Source organism: Corythoichthys intestinalis, chromosome 10 (assembly GCF_030265065.1).
Source record: "Corythoichthys intestinalis isolate RoL2023-P3 chromosome 10, ASM3026506v1, whole genome shotgun sequence".
Taxonomy (NCBI): domain Eukaryota; kingdom Metazoa; phylum Chordata; class Actinopteri; order Syngnathiformes; family Syngnathidae; genus Corythoichthys; species Corythoichthys intestinalis.
Window position 1 is genome coordinate 40,735,271 of NC_080404.1, and position 20,482 is coordinate 40,755,752.

The window sequence follows — 20,482 nt, forward strand, 5'->3', positions numbered from 1 at the left end:
TCACACTTGCACTACAAGTAATACGTGTATGTTTTGTTCCAGAAAGGGGAAACGGTGAAGAAAATGAGAGAGGAGGTAAGATGAAAACAGAGTGTAACTTGGCGTGTTCTCACAGGTTTGGAACAGCATATGAATTAGATTGGATATTTTTATTTTCCCAGAGTGGCGCTCGCATCAACATATCAGAAGGATCATCTCCCGAGAGGATTGTAACCATAACAGGGCCTACAGATGGAATCTTCAGAGCTTTCTCCATGATTGCACAAAAGTTTGAAGAGGTCAGAATTGCCAACATCCCTATATTTACAGATTAAAGTTTGAGCTAACATCAACAATACATTGTTGATCTTTCCCTCAGGATATAACGGCGGCAATGACAAACAGCAATGTGACAAGCAATCCGCCTGTGACACTTCGCTTGGTTTTCCCAGGGAGCCAGTGTGGCTCGTTAATTGGAAAAGGAGGATCTAAGATCAAAGAGATCCGAGAGGTAGGAGGTCTTGTCTTTCTTCAATTTTCTATAAGGAAGTTGTTTGTCTGCATACAAATGAGAAGAGACTACCTCTTACCTGATGTTAAGGCATCATGTGTCGACAAATATCAAACACTTCAGTCAAGCCTCCATTAGTTTCCTTTCCATACATCCCGTACAATTATCTCCACATGAATATCTGAGGCACTAAGCTCGTACAGAACTATGCATTTTAACCAGAGGTTATTCACATGCATATGTTATTTCTATTTGGCTTGCAGCTGTTTTTTGCCTGTCTGAATTTTATCAGTTTAAAGCTGCAGGTGCTTGAGACTGCATTTCAATTTTGGGTGATGGAGTGCTCTTTCTGGCAATAAATAGCCATTTTGCTGTGTTGTCTGGGGCTATCAAGACCACAGGCGCCCAAGTTCAGGTGGCTGGAGACATGCTGCCGGATTCCACCGAGAGAGCTGTCACAATCTCTGGCACTCCACAGGCTATCACTCAGTGTGTAAGACACATCTGCTCCATTATGCTGGAGGTAAGTACTGTCAAACAGCTCTTCATGATCATTAGTTTAGGCACAAGTCCATGTTAAATTGATTTGTTCTGTGCCGTGGAAAAAAACTTTTAATTTTGCTTAGTTGAACTGAACTGTATGTTATTAACAATGACCTACGCAATCACCAGCAGTATCCCTATCATTATGCCAGTGGTTCTCAAACACCTTAAAGAATACTTGGCTCTTCAAGTACCACCATCAGGGCCATCATTGACGACGCTAGACCTCCAATCCATCCATTCCAATCTATTGGGAGAGGCTGACAGCGAATGATTGCTGCCAAACTTTGTATTCAAAATGGATTTAACGTCTAGCACCGTCAATGGCAATCAGTGAGTTAAAATTCTTAGTATTTAGAAAAAAAGGATGTTTTACTTATTTTTTTCAATCAATTTTGGGAAAAAATGGCAATGTTGTTATAGGGAACCTATGACTTAAATACTTATAGGCTCTAATAAGCCACAATTGTTCTCTTTCACTAAAATAGGTTATTAGAAACACATAAAATATTGCCATTGATTTAAAAATCTATAATATTTAGTACATGTTTTGACCTACAGAGGGCGCCATGGTTTTATGCGCTAAATGGACGCTCGGGGTGATGACGTGGTTTGTCACTGTCACTAGACGAACACTGCGGGGTTACTGCAATTCTTAATGCATTTTTTTACGCGGCGAGTCGTCCAACACACGCGCACATCAGTTAAAAGCGGCGAGTGCTTTCTATTTGTGTTTTTATAGAGCCTTTTATTACCGTTTCAGTGCCTCAAAATACTTCTTGCATGTGTTTCCCTCTCATACTTTTAAGCATTGTGTTTTCTTGTGGAAGCTTTAAAGCAGATTTTTCATCTGTTGACCACATTAGTCTGGTAGCATATTTAAACCACTTTTATTTGATATTACTATGTTGAAGTATTTTCTTAAGGCAACTTTAGTATGTTCTGTCCGTATGCATATAGACAAAACAAGCTGAAAGTGCACTTCTGGGTGTAAAATATTGCCATTGATTTAAAAATCTATAATATTTAGTATATGTTTTGACCTAGAGGGCGCCATGGTTTTATGTGTGGAATGGACGCTCCGAGTGATGACGTTGTTTCTCACTGTCACTAGACGAACACTGCGGGGTTACTGCAATTCTTTTTACGCGGCGAGTCGTCCAACACACGCGCACATCAGTTAAAAGCGGCGAGTACTTTCTATTTGTGTTTTTTGAGCCTTTTATTGCCTTTTCATTGCCTTAAAATACTTGTTGCATATGTTTCCCTCTCATACTTTTAAGCATTGTGTTTTCTTGTGGTAGCTTTAAAGCAGATTGTTGATCTGTTGACCACATTAGTCAGGTACCATATTTAAACCACTTTTATTTAATATTACTACGTTGAAGTCTTTTCTTAAGGCATCTTTAGTATGTTCTGTCGTATGCATATAGACAAACAAGCTGAAAGCGCACGTTTGGGTGTCAAATTCTCCTCTTGCGGTACATTTTCCTGGTGTAGCACATTTTGGCAGAACACAGTTTTTTTCCCCTTCTCTCGTCTCGACTCATCCCATCCTTCCTGTTCATTTTCCTTTTGCTGCTCGTTTGTGAAATATCGACAGAGTTGTCATGCTCATTAATGTTCCTCTCGGGTTCAAATTTGAAAGGGTTGAACAGATGACATGTTTATGTTGCTAAAGTCAGAAGCGTAACCATGTGATGTCACCGCCCTGCGACGTCAACAACAATGGCGAACTACTACTTAAACTCATTTTACAAATTGTATAAAAACGAAAACATCAAGAGGGGTTTTAATATCAAATTATTTGAACTCATAATAATGTTCATCGTTTAAGAACTACAAGTCTTTCTATCTGTGTATCCCCTTAAGCATTACACAAAAAAGTTATAAATTTTACAAGCGAAAACAATCTAAAACATTCACTGTGAATCTTTTGCAGTTTAAGGTAAAAACAACAGAATAGTACGGTACTTGATAAACGCACTGTTGAGCATTTACGTAATTTCGCGCACCACTAGACAGAGCCCGCGTACCACTGGTGGTACTCATACGATATGTAATCTATGTACCGATAGTGATAGTAATAAATTTATATTTTACTGTGTGTTCATTTCCCCTGATGATGACAACTTTTCAAACATGAAGCCATTATTTTTCAAGTGATGTTTTCAGTAAAAATTCTGAATTAATCAGCTACCTCATAAGCTTTAAATAAATACACCTTTGCATTCATGAAGCAGCTACCAATTAGCTTGGCTATTATCACATAATATCATGAAGCATTTTCACAATACCTTTTTTACTACGTGTCACCGCATAATTTGTATTTTATGAGTAAGGGGGTTGAGATAATTAATTTATCTCACTTACTAACCCCACGGCAAGGGCACAATTACCCTCATGCTTTTAAAAAATCAAAAGTCTTGTAAATTAAGAGTTTATTTCAACTGTGTCATGCAAGGTCCATGTAACCTTCTCAAATGATTAGCCGGCTATTAAAAGATTCAGCAAGGGATATAAGTGATGTAAAATCTAGCAGTTAGAGTTCTATTTCTGAAATGTTCTGTTTCTTTGATTTCCCTGACTTTGTCGCTAGTCCCCTCCAAAAGGAGCAACTATTCCCTACCGTCCAAAGGTTATACCTGCTGGAGCCCATGCAGTATTAGCACAACAGCACTCTGCACAAGTAAGTTACCATCTATAAGTAACCTTTGCCGTTTTGCAAAAACAAATGAATCACTTTTTTAGGTGTACAGGGTTTCATCAAACACATTTATAATAACAAACAGTTACCTTGATATTGTTTTCCATCATTATGTGAGTCATTCAGATTTATACCATACTCTGTTGACCTCATAAAAAACTGTTCTGGACCCCTTTTTTTGGTCTCAAATGAAGTTTATTATAGGTTGTTTAAAGGGGTCTCTGGGGTTGAGTGGTTATTATGACACTATAAAAATAAAGAGTGATTTAACAGCAATAGCACCTTTATATAATATACACATAAGCATTAACATAAGGTAATAACATACATTCAACAGCGTAGCCAATGGGAGATATAACTGATATCCATTTACATCACGAAGACCCTGCTGTGTGACGATATATTGACATAATACGATGTTTTCCATTAACTGGCTTGCCACTTCCCTGAATTTGGCACAGACTGCCCTGATTTATCAGACATCTGTTATTGAATTTCTGGCATGGTCAAAATGGGGTAAAAACATCCGATGACATTTAGATGAAATTCCATTAAACCCATTACAGCGATTGACTGTGGAAAAAGTGAGGGAATGGATTTTCAGTGAAGCACTCAATTCCTGAGTTTACTCTTTATGCTCATATGAGAATTTATATGTCAAATGACGGCATCATCACACCTCTTCTCTTATTCCATCCAGGCATTTGCACTGCCAGGGCAATATGCTTTTGCTCAAGATGTAAGTGTGTTCATTTAAAGACTGACTCTTCCCATTTCTGTCCAACTCTGCCCATTCCTACCAATCCCAACGAAGCCCTCTCTTAACCCATCTCAGCATCAATTAAATTTGTCTTTTTGTCAACATTACTAACACTAACATGAATTAGCAGCATGTTCTGATGGAAATCAAAGTTTATAGTTAGTCCTTTCATGATGAAGTTGTAGTTTTATAGGCAGAGATGTAACTGTATTTTCAGACTACTTCTATGAGAATCCAGCATGCTTTCTGAAGGAAATGAATCTTGTCACTGACAACATCTGTGATGTTTGTGAAACTTCAGATTGTCTTTGTAATGTAGTTGTCAACTCCTCTGAAATAATCCAGTTTGATTGGTTAGCTCTAACTTCCTTCCTACCCTGCAGTTGACCAAGCTTCACCAGTTGGCTATGCAGCATATTCCCCTCCCTTCCCTTGGGCAGAGCAACCCTACCTTCCCTGGTACGTACCCACGGCTCCCCGGGGAATACCATCTATCCCTCTGTCGTCACTCCTCTTCCAATCACAACATGAAACAGCCCTGTCACATCAGAGAGTAGCTTATCAGGGATGCCTCTAGTCTATCAGAGGTCATTCTCTCTGTCAGGTCAATTATTCTTGGCCCCATCTTACTAAGCATAAGTGGAGATACAAACAAAATATGAAACCCACAAAGTGGATTAGTGTGTCTATAGTATTAACTAAAGTACTGGGAAAATCCAAAGGTGTATTTGGGAGTTGGCCTTTCTTTTGCAGTTTTAATTGTTTCCACTATTCAAAAGGAAACATTAGGAGGTCCAAGGTCATTAATCTTAATATTCTTCCCACAAATGTAAAATGATAGATTCGTTCCACACGTCTTGGTAAGATGTCTGCCCAACAAGTGAAAAATTTACACATTCAATGAAGCATATCAAAATACATTTGTCATACAGTTTAAACAAGTTATCAAAAAGGGAAATGTGAAAATGACAGTAATATTTACAACTTTGTGAATATTGCATATTTTATCACTATTTCCTGAATCCTCTGAAAGTGCCAATCCATTTGCCCAATTTTCACTGTCTAACCCCATCCCTCCCATCCAGCAACATCTCCCCAGAAATCTAACATTAACTTGGCCCAGACTATCCTTGACATTATCAACGCACATTTTCATGCAATCTGCTACAACTAACTGAACAACACCACATAGGGAGGACTGATGTAAAATAAGTCACACAGTATACATACAGTGGTATGAAAAAGTATCTGAACCTTTTGGAATTTCTCACATTTCTGCATAAAATCCCCATCAAATGTGATATGATGATCTGATCTTTGTCAAAATCACACAGATGTAAAAACAGTGTCTGCTTTAACTAAAACAACCCTAATATTTATAGGTTTTCATATTTTAATGAATCAAACAATGACAGAAGGGGAAATATAAGAAAGTGAACCATCACATTTAATATTTTGTGCCCCCCCCTTGTCAGCAATAACTTCAACCAGACACTTCCTGTAACTCCAGATCAGTCTGGCACATCGATCAGGACTAATCTTGGCCCATTCTTCTCTACAGTCGTAGCTCAGTCAGATTCCTGGGATGTCTGGCATGAATCGCTATCTTTAGGTCATGCCAAAGCATTTCAATGGGGTTCAAGTCTGGACTTTGACTTGGCCACTCCAGAACGAGTATTTTGTTCTTCTGAAACCATTCTGAAATTGATTTACTTCTGTGTTTTGGATCATTGTGTTGTTGTAGCGTCCATCCTCTTTTTAGCTTCAACTGTCTGTCTGACAGACGGCCTCAGGTTTTCCTGCAAAACATCCTGATAAACTTTTGAATTCATTGTTCCATTAATGATTGACTTATCCAGGCCCTGAAGCAGCAAAACAGCCCCAAATCATGATGCTCCCTCCCCCATGCTTCAAGGTGGGTATGAGGTGTTGATGTTGGTGACCTGTTCCATTTTTCCTTCACACATGTCGCTGTGTGTTACTCCCAAACAATTCAATTTTGATTTCATCAGTCCTCAAAATATTTTGCCAAAACTTCTGTGGAGTGTCCAAGTGCCTTTTTGCGAACATTAAACGAGCAACAATGTTTTTTATAGACAGAAGTGCCTTCCTCCGTGTAGTCCGCTCATGAGCACCATTTTTGGCCATAGTTTTACATATAGATGATGTGTGCACAGAGATGTTGGACTGTGGCAGTGATTTCTGTAAGACACTCTAGGCTTCTTTTTTACCTCTCTGAGTATTCTGTGCTGAACTCTTGGCGTCATCTTCGGTGGACCGCCACTCCTTGGGAGAGAAGCAACAGTACCAAACTCTCTTCATTTGTAGACAACTTCTCTGAGTGTCGATTGATGAACATCCAGACTTTTAGAGATGGTTTTGTATCCTTTCCCAGCTTTATACAAATCAACAATCCTTGATGGAAGGTCTTCAGACAACAATTTTGACCAAGCCATGATGCACTTCAGACAATGCTTCTCATCAATACATTTGTTATCAGGTGTGTGTTTTAAAGTGGGCAGAGCAGCTTTAAACAACTCATCAGTGATTCGGCACACACCTGACTTAAAATGTTTGGTAAAATCTGGTTTCCATCGCTCTTTCAGTCTCCTTAGGCAGAGGGTTCATTTACTTATTTTTCCCCCTTATGTCATTTTTGCATGCTATCCTCATTAAAATATGAAAACCTTTGAATGTTTGGGTGGTTTTAGTTAAAGCAGACACTGTATTTTGATCTGTGTGATTTTGACAAAGAACAGATCACATTTGATGGTGATTTTATGCAGGAATGTGAGAAACTCCAAAAGGTTTAGATACTTTTTCATACCACTGTACAAACATTAGAATTGTAGCAGTGTGGAGTCTGTGGCTAGAATGTGTTTTGAATGTGTACAGTATGTAATGTATAGTTAATATGGCGTGCCTAGAAATGTTCTTTTTGCTATACCCACGTCATCAAAAGTAACAACTACAAAAAGTGGGTCAACTTGTATGATAATAGTGGAAGCCATTAGTGCCATGCAGTTGTTAGCGTTTTGTGTCCTACTTTACAGGATTGGATGCGTCTGCCCCCACAAGTTCACAGGAGCTGGCAATACCTAATGATGTGAGTGTCTCATTGTTTGTGTTGTGCCAGTGCAAAAATCCACCTCAATAATCTGAATGCTGCGACTTCATTAACACTGTTTTGGAGGCAAGCTTTGACTAGTAATGCATAGGCACCATTAATTTGATGCAAGACCCGTATCCTCTATTGATTTCATTCAATTATATTCTCATACTTTCTTGTGTAATGTTACTGCTAATTTGTATGTTTAATTCATTGGCTGCCATTGACGGCGATAGACGTCCAATCAATTTGAACCGGGAGGGTTGGAAGCAGGTGAACGAATTAGGAAGAATGAAAAGAGCCAAATGGTTTTGGATCAAGGGTGAAGGTTTGCATAGGGATGGTAGCGACATGACACTACCAACTTTTCAGGACGCTCAAATTGTCCCCACCATTTTTTAAGCAACCTTATTTACATTATATAATTACTTCAGTTAAATAGGTAATTTAGATTGTCTTTCCATATGTTGTAAGGATAGAAATGACCCTACCGTTATTAAATGAAATATTTTCATTATGTTCAGACTTACATTTAACCCTTTTCACTTGCTGAATGTGCTGGTCCATTTTTTTCCTCAAACGCATGTTTGATTGGCTGATTACACACACGCACACTCACACAGCCCCTTAGCCCCGAAAGAATTACATGACAACGATTAGAAGTTGTTGTTTTTTTAGGCCAGCAGCAGCCACTGTAAGTAACGTAAAAAGACGTCAAGGTTGTCGAGGTGAGGAACACAAGACTAATTTTGCTACTGAAAGTTCGACCTGCAGCAGAGTTAGCTTAACATTTAACTGTGTGAACCTGCAAAACTCGAGTAGGAAGCTGCTTAGAGAGAACAGTCCTCCTGAATGATTTTTCTACTGTGAACGTTAATTAAACTGTGAGAAATGTAGTGAACTCTGCTGAAAACTACAAAACCAGAAAACTGTGAGCATTTTCCACATTAAAAATATTTTTATGTGCAGATTTTTCAGATAATCATACATCAATCATAATTGAAGTAAAAAAAAAAAAAATGTATTAATCCCAATTTAGATATTTTCCATCATTGCTCAACCCACTGATGCACTTCATAGATGAAAATAAAAGAAAAGATGATGAAAGAGACAACCAATTAAAGCAATGAACAGTATTACTCTTGTGAAGCACAATGTAGGCTAACATGTAGTTAAATGTATAGGTCAAGTTAAATGCAGACTTTTATTCTGGAAGTTTTCAAAATGTTTCTTTTGTAGTTTTTGAAAACAAAGGTTTGAATTGAACGGTATACCACATGAACCAAGACAGATGAAAGTTGGTATGAGTCAATACAGATTTATTTTGAATTGATCATTTAGCCTATCAATTAATTAGGTACAGTACCTATTTGAGAGAATTGTAGCCCTGATCCGTGTTCACCGAATCTGTTTGGTCCTGTCCCCATTTGAGAAAATTGTAGCCCTGATCCGTGTTCACCCAATCTGTTTGGTCCTGTCCCCAGCAAAAGATTTACATGCAGGTTATGCAGTTATATCGTCCCTACCAATGTTGAGACCAAACCTACGCCCTTGGTTTGGATGTTTACAATGGCACTGAAAGAGTGAAAGATAATTTGGTCCAATTATCAAATGTCTCAGGCTATCGCTTAACGTTGTTTTGGCAAAATCTCTCAAATTTTTCATTATCAATAAACTAGGGCTGTCAAAATTATCGCGGTAACGGGCGGTAATTAATTTTTTAAATTAATCACGTTGAAATATTTGACGCAATTAACGCACTTGCCCCGCTCAAACAGAGTAAAATGACAGCACAGTGTCATGTCCACTTGTTACTTGTGTTTTTTGGTGTTTTGTCGCCCTCTGCTGGCGCTTGGGTGCGACTGATTTTATGAGTTTCAGCACAATGAGCATTGTGTAATTATTGACATCAACAATGGCGAGCTACTAGTTTATTTTTTTGATTGAAAATTTTACATATTTTATTAAAATGAAAACATTGAGGGGTTTTAATATAAAATTTATATAACGTGTACTAACATTTATCTTTGAAGAACTACAAGTCTTTCTATACATGGATCGTTTTAACAGAATGTTAATTTTAATGCCATCTTGTTGAGTTATTGTTATAATAAACAAATACAGTATTTATGTACAGTATGTTGAATGTGTATATCCATCTTGTGTCTTATCTTTCCATTTCAACAATTATTTACAGAAAAATATGGCTTATTTTATAGATGGTTTGAATTGCGATTAATTACGATTAATTAATTTTTAAGCTGTGATTAACTCGATTAAAAATTTTAATCGTTTGACAGCCCTACAGTAAACGTGAGATAAAACATCTTCTTGCTGCTTGAATTTACAACTGGGAATCCAGTTCTCTTAAGAATTCACTGAAGTGCTTTTTTCTTATTTTCTTGCTCCCCTAGTGATATTTCTGCAAAAAGAGGGGATAGTTCCTTTGCTATTTACATTTTCTCAATCTGCTGCTCTTCTAGTTTATTGGCTGCATAATTGGAAGACAAGGCAGCAAGATCAATGAAATTCGCCAGGTCTCGGGAGCTCACATCAAAATTGCCAGTGCCACTGATGGCTCAGCCATGCGCCAAGTCACAATCACGGGCTCACCGGCAAGCATTAGCGTGGCCCAGTACCTCATCACTGCCAGGTAAGACATAATACACAGCTGCCATTTAAAGCAGGGCAGCAGACTGCACTCTGACATGACAGCCAACCGGGCGGTTGTGAGATTTCAGAATAATTGTGGTCAAGGTGTGGTTGGATTTGTTGCAGCTAACTGCTTCAGTCTGTTGAATGATTAAAAACAAAATCCAGATTGTCTCTGCTTTTTAACACATTGCTACTCTGACTCTTGTTTTCTCCTTTCTCTCCCCTTCTTTTTGTCTTGCCCTCTTTTTGTCCATTCACGTCCCATTGTCTTCTCTTAACCTCACGTCGTGCAGCTTAGAGATGGCTAAATACACCATGCAGGCTGCTTCCGCTGCGACCGCAGTTGACCTCAACATGAGCTACCCTCAGTCTGCTTCTACCGCCTCCAATGCTGCTACCTCTCTAGCCGTTCTGGCGGCCACCACCCCAGCCCCCACCAACATTAATGTCCACTCTCCCTCCACCTTGCAGGCCATTCAAAATCCCCACTACGCCGTCCCTGTTTCCAGCCTGCTTGGCATGAAAACGCTTCCCGTTCTGGCTGTCCACCCAGCGGCCGCTAGCAGCCTAACACAGAGTTTAGCCCCTTACACTGCAAAAATACCAACCTCTAGCGTCAAAAAGTCTGAGCGACAAAAATTTGCTCCATATTGAGTACTCTATTCCTATTTGGACAGCTGTTTACAAAACGATGGCGAATGTGTCATCAGTGGACACAAGTATTATGCAGGGTTTACGAGTAAAGCACTTGCTTTCCATTAATCAGGACAGCCTACCTAGAGAAGAGGTGCAAATTAACTCAGTATAATTTGTATAATATGCATATGCAAACTCAGGCTTGCTTTGAAGCTAAGAAAAAAACATTTTCTTATGGTTTCGTGTCACAGAGCTTTATATGAAGACTTCTCCAAGAGATTTGTTTCTTAATATGCAATGTTTACTTACTTTGTACCTAGACCTCTTTTTGATAGAGAATTAATTTCTGTAGGCAGCAGGCTGGAAAATGGTTTGGTTATGTACAATAGGAGTGGTTGTGTTTAGTATAATTAACAAGGATTGTTTCATTTCTCTGTCATATTTCTACATTCCCTCACTATAGGCTCTCATCAGGGCTAACAGGCTTGGGTGTTCTGTAGTAGCGTGGCACTGTTGCAGCTCTGATGGGATTATTCTAAAGCCACACTGGATTCTAGTGGATTTCACTCTGCACAGTAATCCCGTTGAGCAGGCCTGGTCCAAACAACTCATTTATTGTTTCTGCTTGTTTTTGTCCATTCTCTATCACAACCGATTAAACATTTACGTCAGAAACTGATGCAACAGTTATTGTTATATCTTCTTTTTTCCCCCATAAATTATTTGCATTACTGAAACATTTCAATGTTGTCATGCTTGAAGTTTATGATACGGATTTGGAATAAATGTGACTTTTTATGGCTTTCACGTGGTTGTTTGATTTTCATCTATCAGAGAATACAGAATGGTGTTATTTTACTGTATTGAATGCAAATGACTCTCTTTAGTAACTGAGTTTTTATTCATGTGAAATTGGCATTTTAGGATTTAACTAATACTGTTTAAATGTCCAGATCAATGTCAAATACGTACTGTATATACAGTTGAAACTATGGAGAAATAAAACTGTTTTTGTGTTGTTTAGGACAAGCACTGACCAAGCATATCTGTACAGTATTTTGAGGCTAAAAGGTGATAGTAAACATTAGGGGTGTGCCATCTTAGGCACCCCACGATTTGATTCGATTACGATTCAGGGTGCTACGATCCAATTATTAAACGATGATCGCGCTACTGGCGATGATCACGGTTATCATGATTATCGATGCATCGTACATTACTACTTAATACAGTAGCCAAACAAATTTATGTCCATTATTTATTTAAAATAACCTAATGAGTCAACAAGAACGATGGAAACACGCCCATACAACAAAAAACTGCCCTTAAGCTGCTTTTTTATTTATTTCTTTTTTGCAAGAAAGTGCAAAAACATTAACCATTTTAAAGGGAGTACTTATGTCTCTCAACAATACAATAACATTTACACAGGTGCAATAAATTCCACATTTTCTGGAAACAAAGTGTCTTTAGAAATAAGACTTCTTTTAACCAATATACTTTGTTTTCACAGAATTCTGTACTATGTTTGTAGTGTTACCGCTGTACTTAATCGTGGTTTTACAAGTTATGCATGTGAAATACACGTTAGCGAATTAGCTAATTAGCGCTCGGCACTAACTATTAACATCTCAAAAACAACAACAATAAAGGCTTAACAGTGCAAGAGGGTTCGTGTACTCACCTCTTTTAGATGCACACGGGTCTTAGAAACACACTCAGGACATTTTTCAATTGAAATGCCTTAAAACTACTGCTGGACATCTAAATGACAAGGAGCAACAAGCTCTCTTCTCCCCTTGCGCTAATAAAATAAGTTGCGCACAAAACCGCGACCACCAGGTTGCGCTTCTGTACCTGCCTCTATGATACACAAATGTATTTTCCAGTCTTTTAAAAAAGGAGTAAGGCTAAGTTCATACTACAGGTCTTAATACACGAATCCGATTTTTTACCATATCTTCTTTTTTGGTGTGCCCGTTCAGACTGCCTTTGTTCATTGAGACCGTTCAAGTATCACGCATGTGCTCTAATTCGCAGTCCGAGATGCGCTCAGCAGAGACCCGCATGCGCAGAAGCATCAAAACAAATTACACATGCTAGCTGTATGTCATTCCAGGCTGATCATATTTTGATTTCCAAAAAGAGGACACAAATAACAGACATTAATTATCCCCGTTTAGTCTTATATTCAAAGTTTATATGGACTGACAGAACGCATACACGCACACACGTCAAGGTTCATGTGTGTGCGTGAAATGACGTGGGTGCGTCAGTTTGCCCCCACTCGGCCATGTGTGCAATAATGAAATATTGCTCATTCGGCGCACAGAATGAAAATCGAAAATTGTAAGGCTTATTCTTTTCTTCATTTCATTTTTTTATGACTGTGGTCAAGCACACTTCGTCCTTAAAAGCAGACTTCAAGCTAGGCGCTAATGCCTACATGGCTGCCGTCCTCCCTGCCTCTTGCTCTTTGAGGACATAATTGCTGCATGAATTCCGATTCGGGAGTGTTGACAGTTCAGACCGCCAGTCACGTTCTGAAAAAATGTGGCCCAGATCGGACTTGAACCACATACGAAAGTGACTCAGATCGAATTTGAAATGGTCCACTTCTATGCGACTTGTCTCGTTCAGACCGTCAAGTTAATGCCTGACTCGAGTCGGAAAAACACGAAAAAATCGGATTCGTGCATTAAGATCTGTAGTATGAACCTAGCCTTAGTCTCTCTCTCAGTAACCAGCAGCATCCATCGTAACGTGCGCGCGCGCCTGTTAAAGGTGCCCGGCGGCAGACGTGTCTTGAATTTCGTTCTGCTACGAGCGGCTGCCATAATGTTATGAGGGAAAAACATCATTTTTGAACATTTATGAATCGTAATCGAATCGTCACGTTTCGAATCGCGATGCATGTAATAATCGATTTTTTGGAACTCCTCTAGTAAACATACTTGCATATCCCAGGTGAGCAGGAAGAAAGTGCATAATTTAATCCTTGTAAATATTCAGCACAGGATGAGGCTACATTCTGAAAATGACAACAAAAAATGCTAATCTTTTGTTAACACCCAAGTGTATACGGCTATGGTTCTTAAACTGGGTTCGAGCAAATCCCAGGGGTTCGGTGAGAAAGTGTCAGGGGTTAAGGCAAGTAAGACACACAGGGCCCCATTTTAATACACTGACTAAATCTATACAAACTGACCATTTGGACCAGGTTTTGGACATGTTTATTATTTAAATTTACATTTATTCAATTCGGCCCACATAATGAAACACATGCTTTTGTTTTGACACTTGCGCTTTAAAAGTGATTTGTGATTTCAGCATTACTGTACTGGAGTCATTTTTGTGTCTGGAGTCACATACGTTCACTCGCTCCCTCCCAGTCAATGGCTGCAAATGAGGTAAGAAGAAATTGACCCAAACATGCACCAAAACAAACAGGAAATGACCCTAAATCAAGAGGAAATAACCTGGAAACATAGGCGGAGTTTGACTTTTGAAGCGAGGGGGGGCACAACATGTTGATGACCCCGAAATGCAGTGTCAGCAATAAAATTAACTTACGAGGATATTTATAGGAATAAGGCGACAATGAGCGTTTTTTGTTCCCCATCATTCTTGAGGGGAATTCTTAATCAGGCTGCTTAGGCAATACTTTTCGCCAAGATCGTCATCCATTGCATATGGTACGCACGCCGATGTCATGCCAATGTAGTTACCACAGTCACAAATTGTATGCCCTGGGCGGAGCCATATGGAGGTAGAACTGTGTGTTTATTATTCAAAAAAAAAAAAGTTGTTTCAATCCAAATATATTTTCAACCAAAAAAATGTCGCTTCAATCAAAAATAAATGTGTTTGAATGCAAAAATAAATTTGAAACACAAAAAACTAAAAAAAAAAAAAAAAAATGCATGTGAAAGCTATTTTTCTTTCCACTCGGTCAGCTTTCAAAAAGCAAACCACTTGAATTAAAAAAAAAAAAATAAATAAAAAAAATTTAAATTAAAAAAAAATGTTTTGAATGCGAAAAAATATTTGAGATTGAAAATTTTGCATTTGAACAGTTAATTTTTCATTGAAAAAGTTTTCATGATTGAATCCTTTTTATGTTAGGAAATTTGTGTCTAAATTATTCAATCCCCAAACAAAGTTGCTTCAATCGAAAAAAACATATTTTCAATCAAAGAAAAAAAAATCATTAAAAAAAAATCGATATATATATATATTTAAATGAAATGCAAAGCAAATGACCATCTAAGGTGCTTGAAAAATAATTTTGACCCATTATAAAAATAAGTTTTTTTGTTCATTTCATTCATTTTTGTTGCAGTTTTATTGCTCTACTTCTCTCTCTCTCTCTCTCTCTCTCTCTCTCTCTCTCTCTCTCTCTCTCTCTCTCTCTCTCTCTCTCTCTCTCTCTATATATATATATATACATAGGAAAGTGAATTACATGCAATGACACTTTACGGCCACCAGGAGGGCCTGGCCCTGCTTAAAATCCGCTTGTCCCTGGAAATGCCCCAAAATGTACCAAAACGAACACTTTGGTTTCCATTGACAACGATAGATGTCCAATTCACTTATACAGGGAAGGTCGGCGGTGAATGCTCATATTCTAGTCCCACAGGTGGCGCTAAATGTCCAGTCCATTTTACTGGGAGTGGTGAATCATTCACATAGTGGGTATCTAGTACCGGCAATGACAGCCAGTGAGTTAACTTGATTGGTCCAAAGGACACTGGTCCAGCACGTGAGCTCTATATGCCTAAATGTGGCCCTTTAACACAAAATGAGTTTGACACCCTTTATTCAATTACTTTCAATTGCCAGTCTCTATCTGATTGTAGCAGAAACTGGTTTGCTCAGTGGAGGGTTGACTCACACTTCATATGAAAAAGTCTAACATACCTATGGGCAGCATAGACTCAAATTTTGGTCTGTTTCAAAAAAACATGCTGTCAAAATGTAAAGAAATTTGAACAAGAATATGCTTTGATATTAGCTTGCTAGCTTATATATAGCAGTATTGAATTTGAAATCTAATTCCAAAGTGTTCGGTGGATGCACTCTTGGGGTTTGGTACCTTTAGCAAGGCTAAGAACCACTGCCACACAGTAATGATCACAGGCTGCTTGTTGCTGTGCCCCCAATGCTCTGTCACAACCTTGAATTGACCAGTCTGACTGATGAAACCATATGGTCCATTTTACTGGGATTAAATGGTGAACTGCAGTTGATCAATAGTTAATGGGGCCGAAATATGATGGCAGTTAAGAATGACATCTAACCTCAGGCAAGGTTTACCAGCAGAGAGCAATGCTGTGTGTACAGTATGCTGATGTGTGTTAAGAGCAGTTTTCGGGTCACAGGCAACCTCTGATTCCATGATAATGATTTCTATTTTGAACCAAAGAGAATATGATGTTTCTATCAATAAACCACACAGTGTAAAGACAAGCAAACGATCTTAGCAGCACTCACAAAAGTGCTTTATTGTACCATGGAGGTTCACTATTTTGTTACAGGGGTGGCAATGCTTTTTGAACTCATTTTACACGGGCTGATAAAGCTGGAATTATCCGCCTTTTTCTCCATGGAGCTTTACTGTGTAAAACAACACAAGCACTGAATGACTAAGTCATTGCCAATATTATGCCTTCAAGGGCAGTAACTGTAATACAGGCTAGCTACCTGTGCAAATGGTACAAGTAAATGTCATGATGGCCAGTTAGGGATGTAATGTTTGTCACTTGATATTATCCAGGACTTTTGTGTTGTGATACAACCATTTTTACAGAAAGGTCTCTCTCTCTCAAAAAATGTTGTTTTATGATGCTGAATTTATATGCCAATGCCATTCATACATTGCCACATGTATCTTAAAAGTGAGTCTAATATATTCAACATACCAAGTAACATTTGAGAAACACATGCAATACCTTTCCTTCTTAACCATCTTACATAGCAAATATAACAGATAAAATAATGTTGAGTCATATTTTAACTGTATGATTTTGATGATATGTATTTCTTAGAATTGTTAAAACATTTTGTTTAATTATTCCAAATAGTAGAACAATTATAATATAGGCTGTCTCTCAAACTTACATGCAACAGTGTTATCAAAACATTTCTAGCCATTAGAGGAAGTAAAGAATAAGTGGGCTACAAATATGAGATTAAGCAGAAATAATAATATCCTGACCTGAGCTATCCGGTTTTTCCACATTGTTTCCAATGTTTTAAAAGTAGAATGAAACCTGTCATTGGAACTAATGCACCATTGTTACTCAATATTTCAGGGGAAAAAAGCAAAATAATGTAGATAGTAAAGTACTTCTTTTGTTACATAGCAAACAACTTTCATGACCAGCTAGCATAACAGACACAGTAAGCAAAAACTCAAGTTAAAACCCCGATAGCCTACCAATAGCATACCGTACAAATGTTATTTTTAGACCGTGACATCACCATCATAACGCGGAAGTGGGACATAATACACACATCCTCGCATATAATCCATTATATTTCTGCTTGTTTTCTCCGGAAATCTTTCAAAAATAAACATGGCGATCAAACACTGCTGATATGGAACTTGTAGAAACGACTCTAGACATTACGATATATGAAGCATATTTTCTTCATACATTTTCCCGCAACCAAAAACTCGGAGGAAAAAATGTGACGAATGGATCAACTTGCACGGACGTCCAAAAGACCAGTTTAACGCCAGCATGGTGAAGCCATTCACATTTCATATGCAGTAAACATTTTGTTGGGGCCATGGTCCTTCAGAGGACGAAGAGGTAAGCCCTTTTCATATTTTCACTTACTTTTTAGCATGGCGTTTTGCCGTGCTGCTTCTGTCTGACAATGAATGACCTGAAAAAAATTAAAATGGTATCTGACTGCTACCTTTTCTGTTGTAAAAAAAAAACAACTTTAGTAAGGGGGAAGTATAAATAAATTATAGAATTAAGATTTGTTATTAGTAGGGATGGGAATCGAAATCCGATTCCAATTCAGAACCGGTTCCGAGTGTTTCGAGGCCTCGACATCACAATGAAAAAGCCTTAACGATCCCTTTAACGATTCCTAAAGACGCGTATTGCGTCGTGACGTGTCTTGTTGTCCAGACGCATCAAACTAGCATGGCGCCAAGAACCACTCGCTCCAAAGTTTGACTACACTTCACCAGGAAAGAGTGTGAAAATGAAAGGTTACGACGGGTAAGCACGAGCATTGCAGCCATAAACATAACAATGACAGCACGTAGGTTCAAACGCTCGAAAGTGTGTCTTCACTTCACGAGGAAAAATTACAACAAAGCGACTTGCAGTCATTGCAAGGTGGAGTTAACTGCATCGGGAGGGAATACGACTGCGCTGTCCTCACAGAGAGGCTAAGGCTCAGTCCTGGCTATACAGCTAGCTAAACTCCCAAATGACGACGCAGAAGACGTTGGTATAATTTGCTGACTTTATTCAACCATCACTTGAAGAGTGAAACTAAGAATAGAAATGAAACAAATCAATTTCGTCCCCAATAACAAACAGGTTTGCATCAACGTAAATCAGCGATGATTAGCTGCTAATAACAGTAATAACAAATGGTTAGCATTCGTTCGCTAGCATTAGCACATTGTTCAAACCACTACACAACTGGATTTAAGTGTCCGATCGCGAGTGGAAACACAACAACAACAACACAAAAGATGATACATACAGGCGTTGCCTCTGTAGATATTAACATTTACAAAGAGCGTAGGCTCGTAGAAGTGTTTCCCTCTCTCACTAACTCGCTCACTCGCTTGGATGCGGCATTTCTTTTTCGGGTGTAAGCATGCTCTTCTTCACGTGAGCGCGTTCTTCTTCGCGTGAGGAAGCGCAAGGGCGCCCCCACTTGAGCGTGTAAGCGCCACAAAAACTAAAAGGCATGCATTTCAATGTAATGGTAAAAAATACCCAAACTGCGGCCTCCACATTTGGTCCGGCCATTTTGATTTTTTTTTTTTTTCTCAATCGTGTTATTTATTTCCTGGCCTTTTCCTTGAAGAATTCAGAGAGGGTTATTTGGTTATTATCTATTTAATTAATAGTGTTTTTATTATTCATTATTATTATTATTATATTATATTATATTATTATTTTTATTTTATTTACTTTCATTCCGTGAAGAATCCAGAAAGGGTTATTTGATTGTGGCTTTCTGAAAAACAATATTTTTTTTACATTTATGCACTTCTGCAATCGTCACACTTTTTCTGTTACAAACTGACCCCGGCCCCTCATCAGAGAAGGGAAAGGTTATGTGGCCCTCACAGGAAAAAGTTTGGGGACCCCTGCTTTAACACATATTGCCAAAGGCAGAACAACAACCTATCTGCCAATATATACCAATATTTTTTATTTCTATTAGATAAATGTTTCAGTAAAATGTTACACATTCTTGTGTATTTGCCACTTATTGCCACAGTTAACATTGAGGCTTTGGGCCTCTTTTGATCTCATTGTGAGTTTGTAAGGTTGTGACGTCTGATTAAACAAACTCGATGCCAATCAAAACGTTTGTTCTTCTTGTCCCCCAAATTAGAATCGATAAGAGAATCGATAAAGAATCGAATCGTTAAGCAATATCGATAATGGAATCGGAATCGTAAAAATCCTATCAATTCCCATCCCTACTTATTAGTGAAAAAATTAAAAGTGTTCGTTGGCTGTCACTGAGTAGCATTTGCGATCGCTACTCAAAACTAACAATATAAATTACCCCCAAGAACGGTCAGAGACGTAGGACAACAAGAGGATATAATATAAAAGAAAGACAGGGCTGGTGATAAAGGATAGCTTGTTAACAGGAGAATGTCGTCGTCAGTCGCGTAGGAAAAAGGTGTCGATAAAAAAGCTAAGTCTATGCTTAGGTCGGCTAGTTTTTTTCGACTTTTTCAGCCCTCGACACTCAAGCCATCTCTTTCACTGAACACTTTTATGTTCTTCTACATCTTTACCAGTGAATTTGGCACCAGGGACATCATTTTCGGACAGAATTGGTAGGTTTAGCTCTGTAAATATCTTCTTCATACACAATTTCCATTCATTTACTATTGGGGACAAACAGAAGGTTGGCCCGCCTAACCACAATTGCTAACGTCACGAATATTAATGAGTAAAAGTGACGTGTTGCTTGCAGTACGCCATTAGGCCAGTAGCCTACCTAAACATAACGATTGCCGCAAGGTTCTGCTGTAATAGCTATGTTTAGTACTGGTATTGCTGTTTTAGAAACCACCACTTTTCAGGATGTTCACATTGTCCCCACCAACTTTAACAACCTTATTTGCATTACATAATGAATTAATTTATATAATAATAATATATTTATATAATATGATAAAAGTTTAGATTATCTTCACATATGTTGTAAGGATAGAATACACCCTACCATTACTAAGTGAATTATTTTCATTATGTTCAAACTTACATTATCCCTTTGCACTTGGTGAATGTGCCGGTTCATTTTTTCCCCCTCAAACGCACGTTTGATTGGCTGATGACTTGACCCTCTCCC

The 20,482-nt window shown here is 38.3% G+C and overlaps 1 protein-coding gene across 3 annotated transcripts in view; it reads left to right on the forward strand.

Moving 5' to 3' along the window:
- Window positions 1-11,707, forward strand: part of zgc:110045 (uncharacterized protein LOC664755 homolog) — a 16,732-nt gene extending 5,025 nt beyond the window's left edge. For 2 of the 3 annotated variants that reach the window (XM_057848509.1, XM_057848508.1), the window contains 10 exons: window positions 43-75; window positions 162-278; window positions 359-490; window positions 885-1,013; window positions 3,633-3,722; window positions 4,441-4,479; window positions 4,884-4,959; window positions 7,554-7,606; window positions 10,093-10,262; window positions 10,558-11,707. In XM_057848509.1, coding sequence (XP_057704492.1) covers window positions 43-75; window positions 162-278; window positions 359-490; window positions 885-1,013; window positions 3,633-3,722; window positions 4,441-4,479; window positions 4,884-4,959; window positions 7,554-7,606; window positions 10,093-10,262; window positions 10,558-10,918 — 1,200 coding nt within the window. In that variant the 3' untranslated portion in view covers window positions 10,919-11,707. Of the gene's footprint in view, window positions 1-42; window positions 76-161; window positions 279-358; window positions 491-884; window positions 1,014-3,632; window positions 3,723-4,440; window positions 4,480-4,883; window positions 4,960-7,553; window positions 7,607-10,092; window positions 10,263-10,557 lie in introns of those variants that run through there. The other variant, XM_057848511.1, reaches the window with a different exon arrangement.
- The last annotated feature ends 8,775 nt before the right edge of the window (window positions 11,708-20,482 follow it).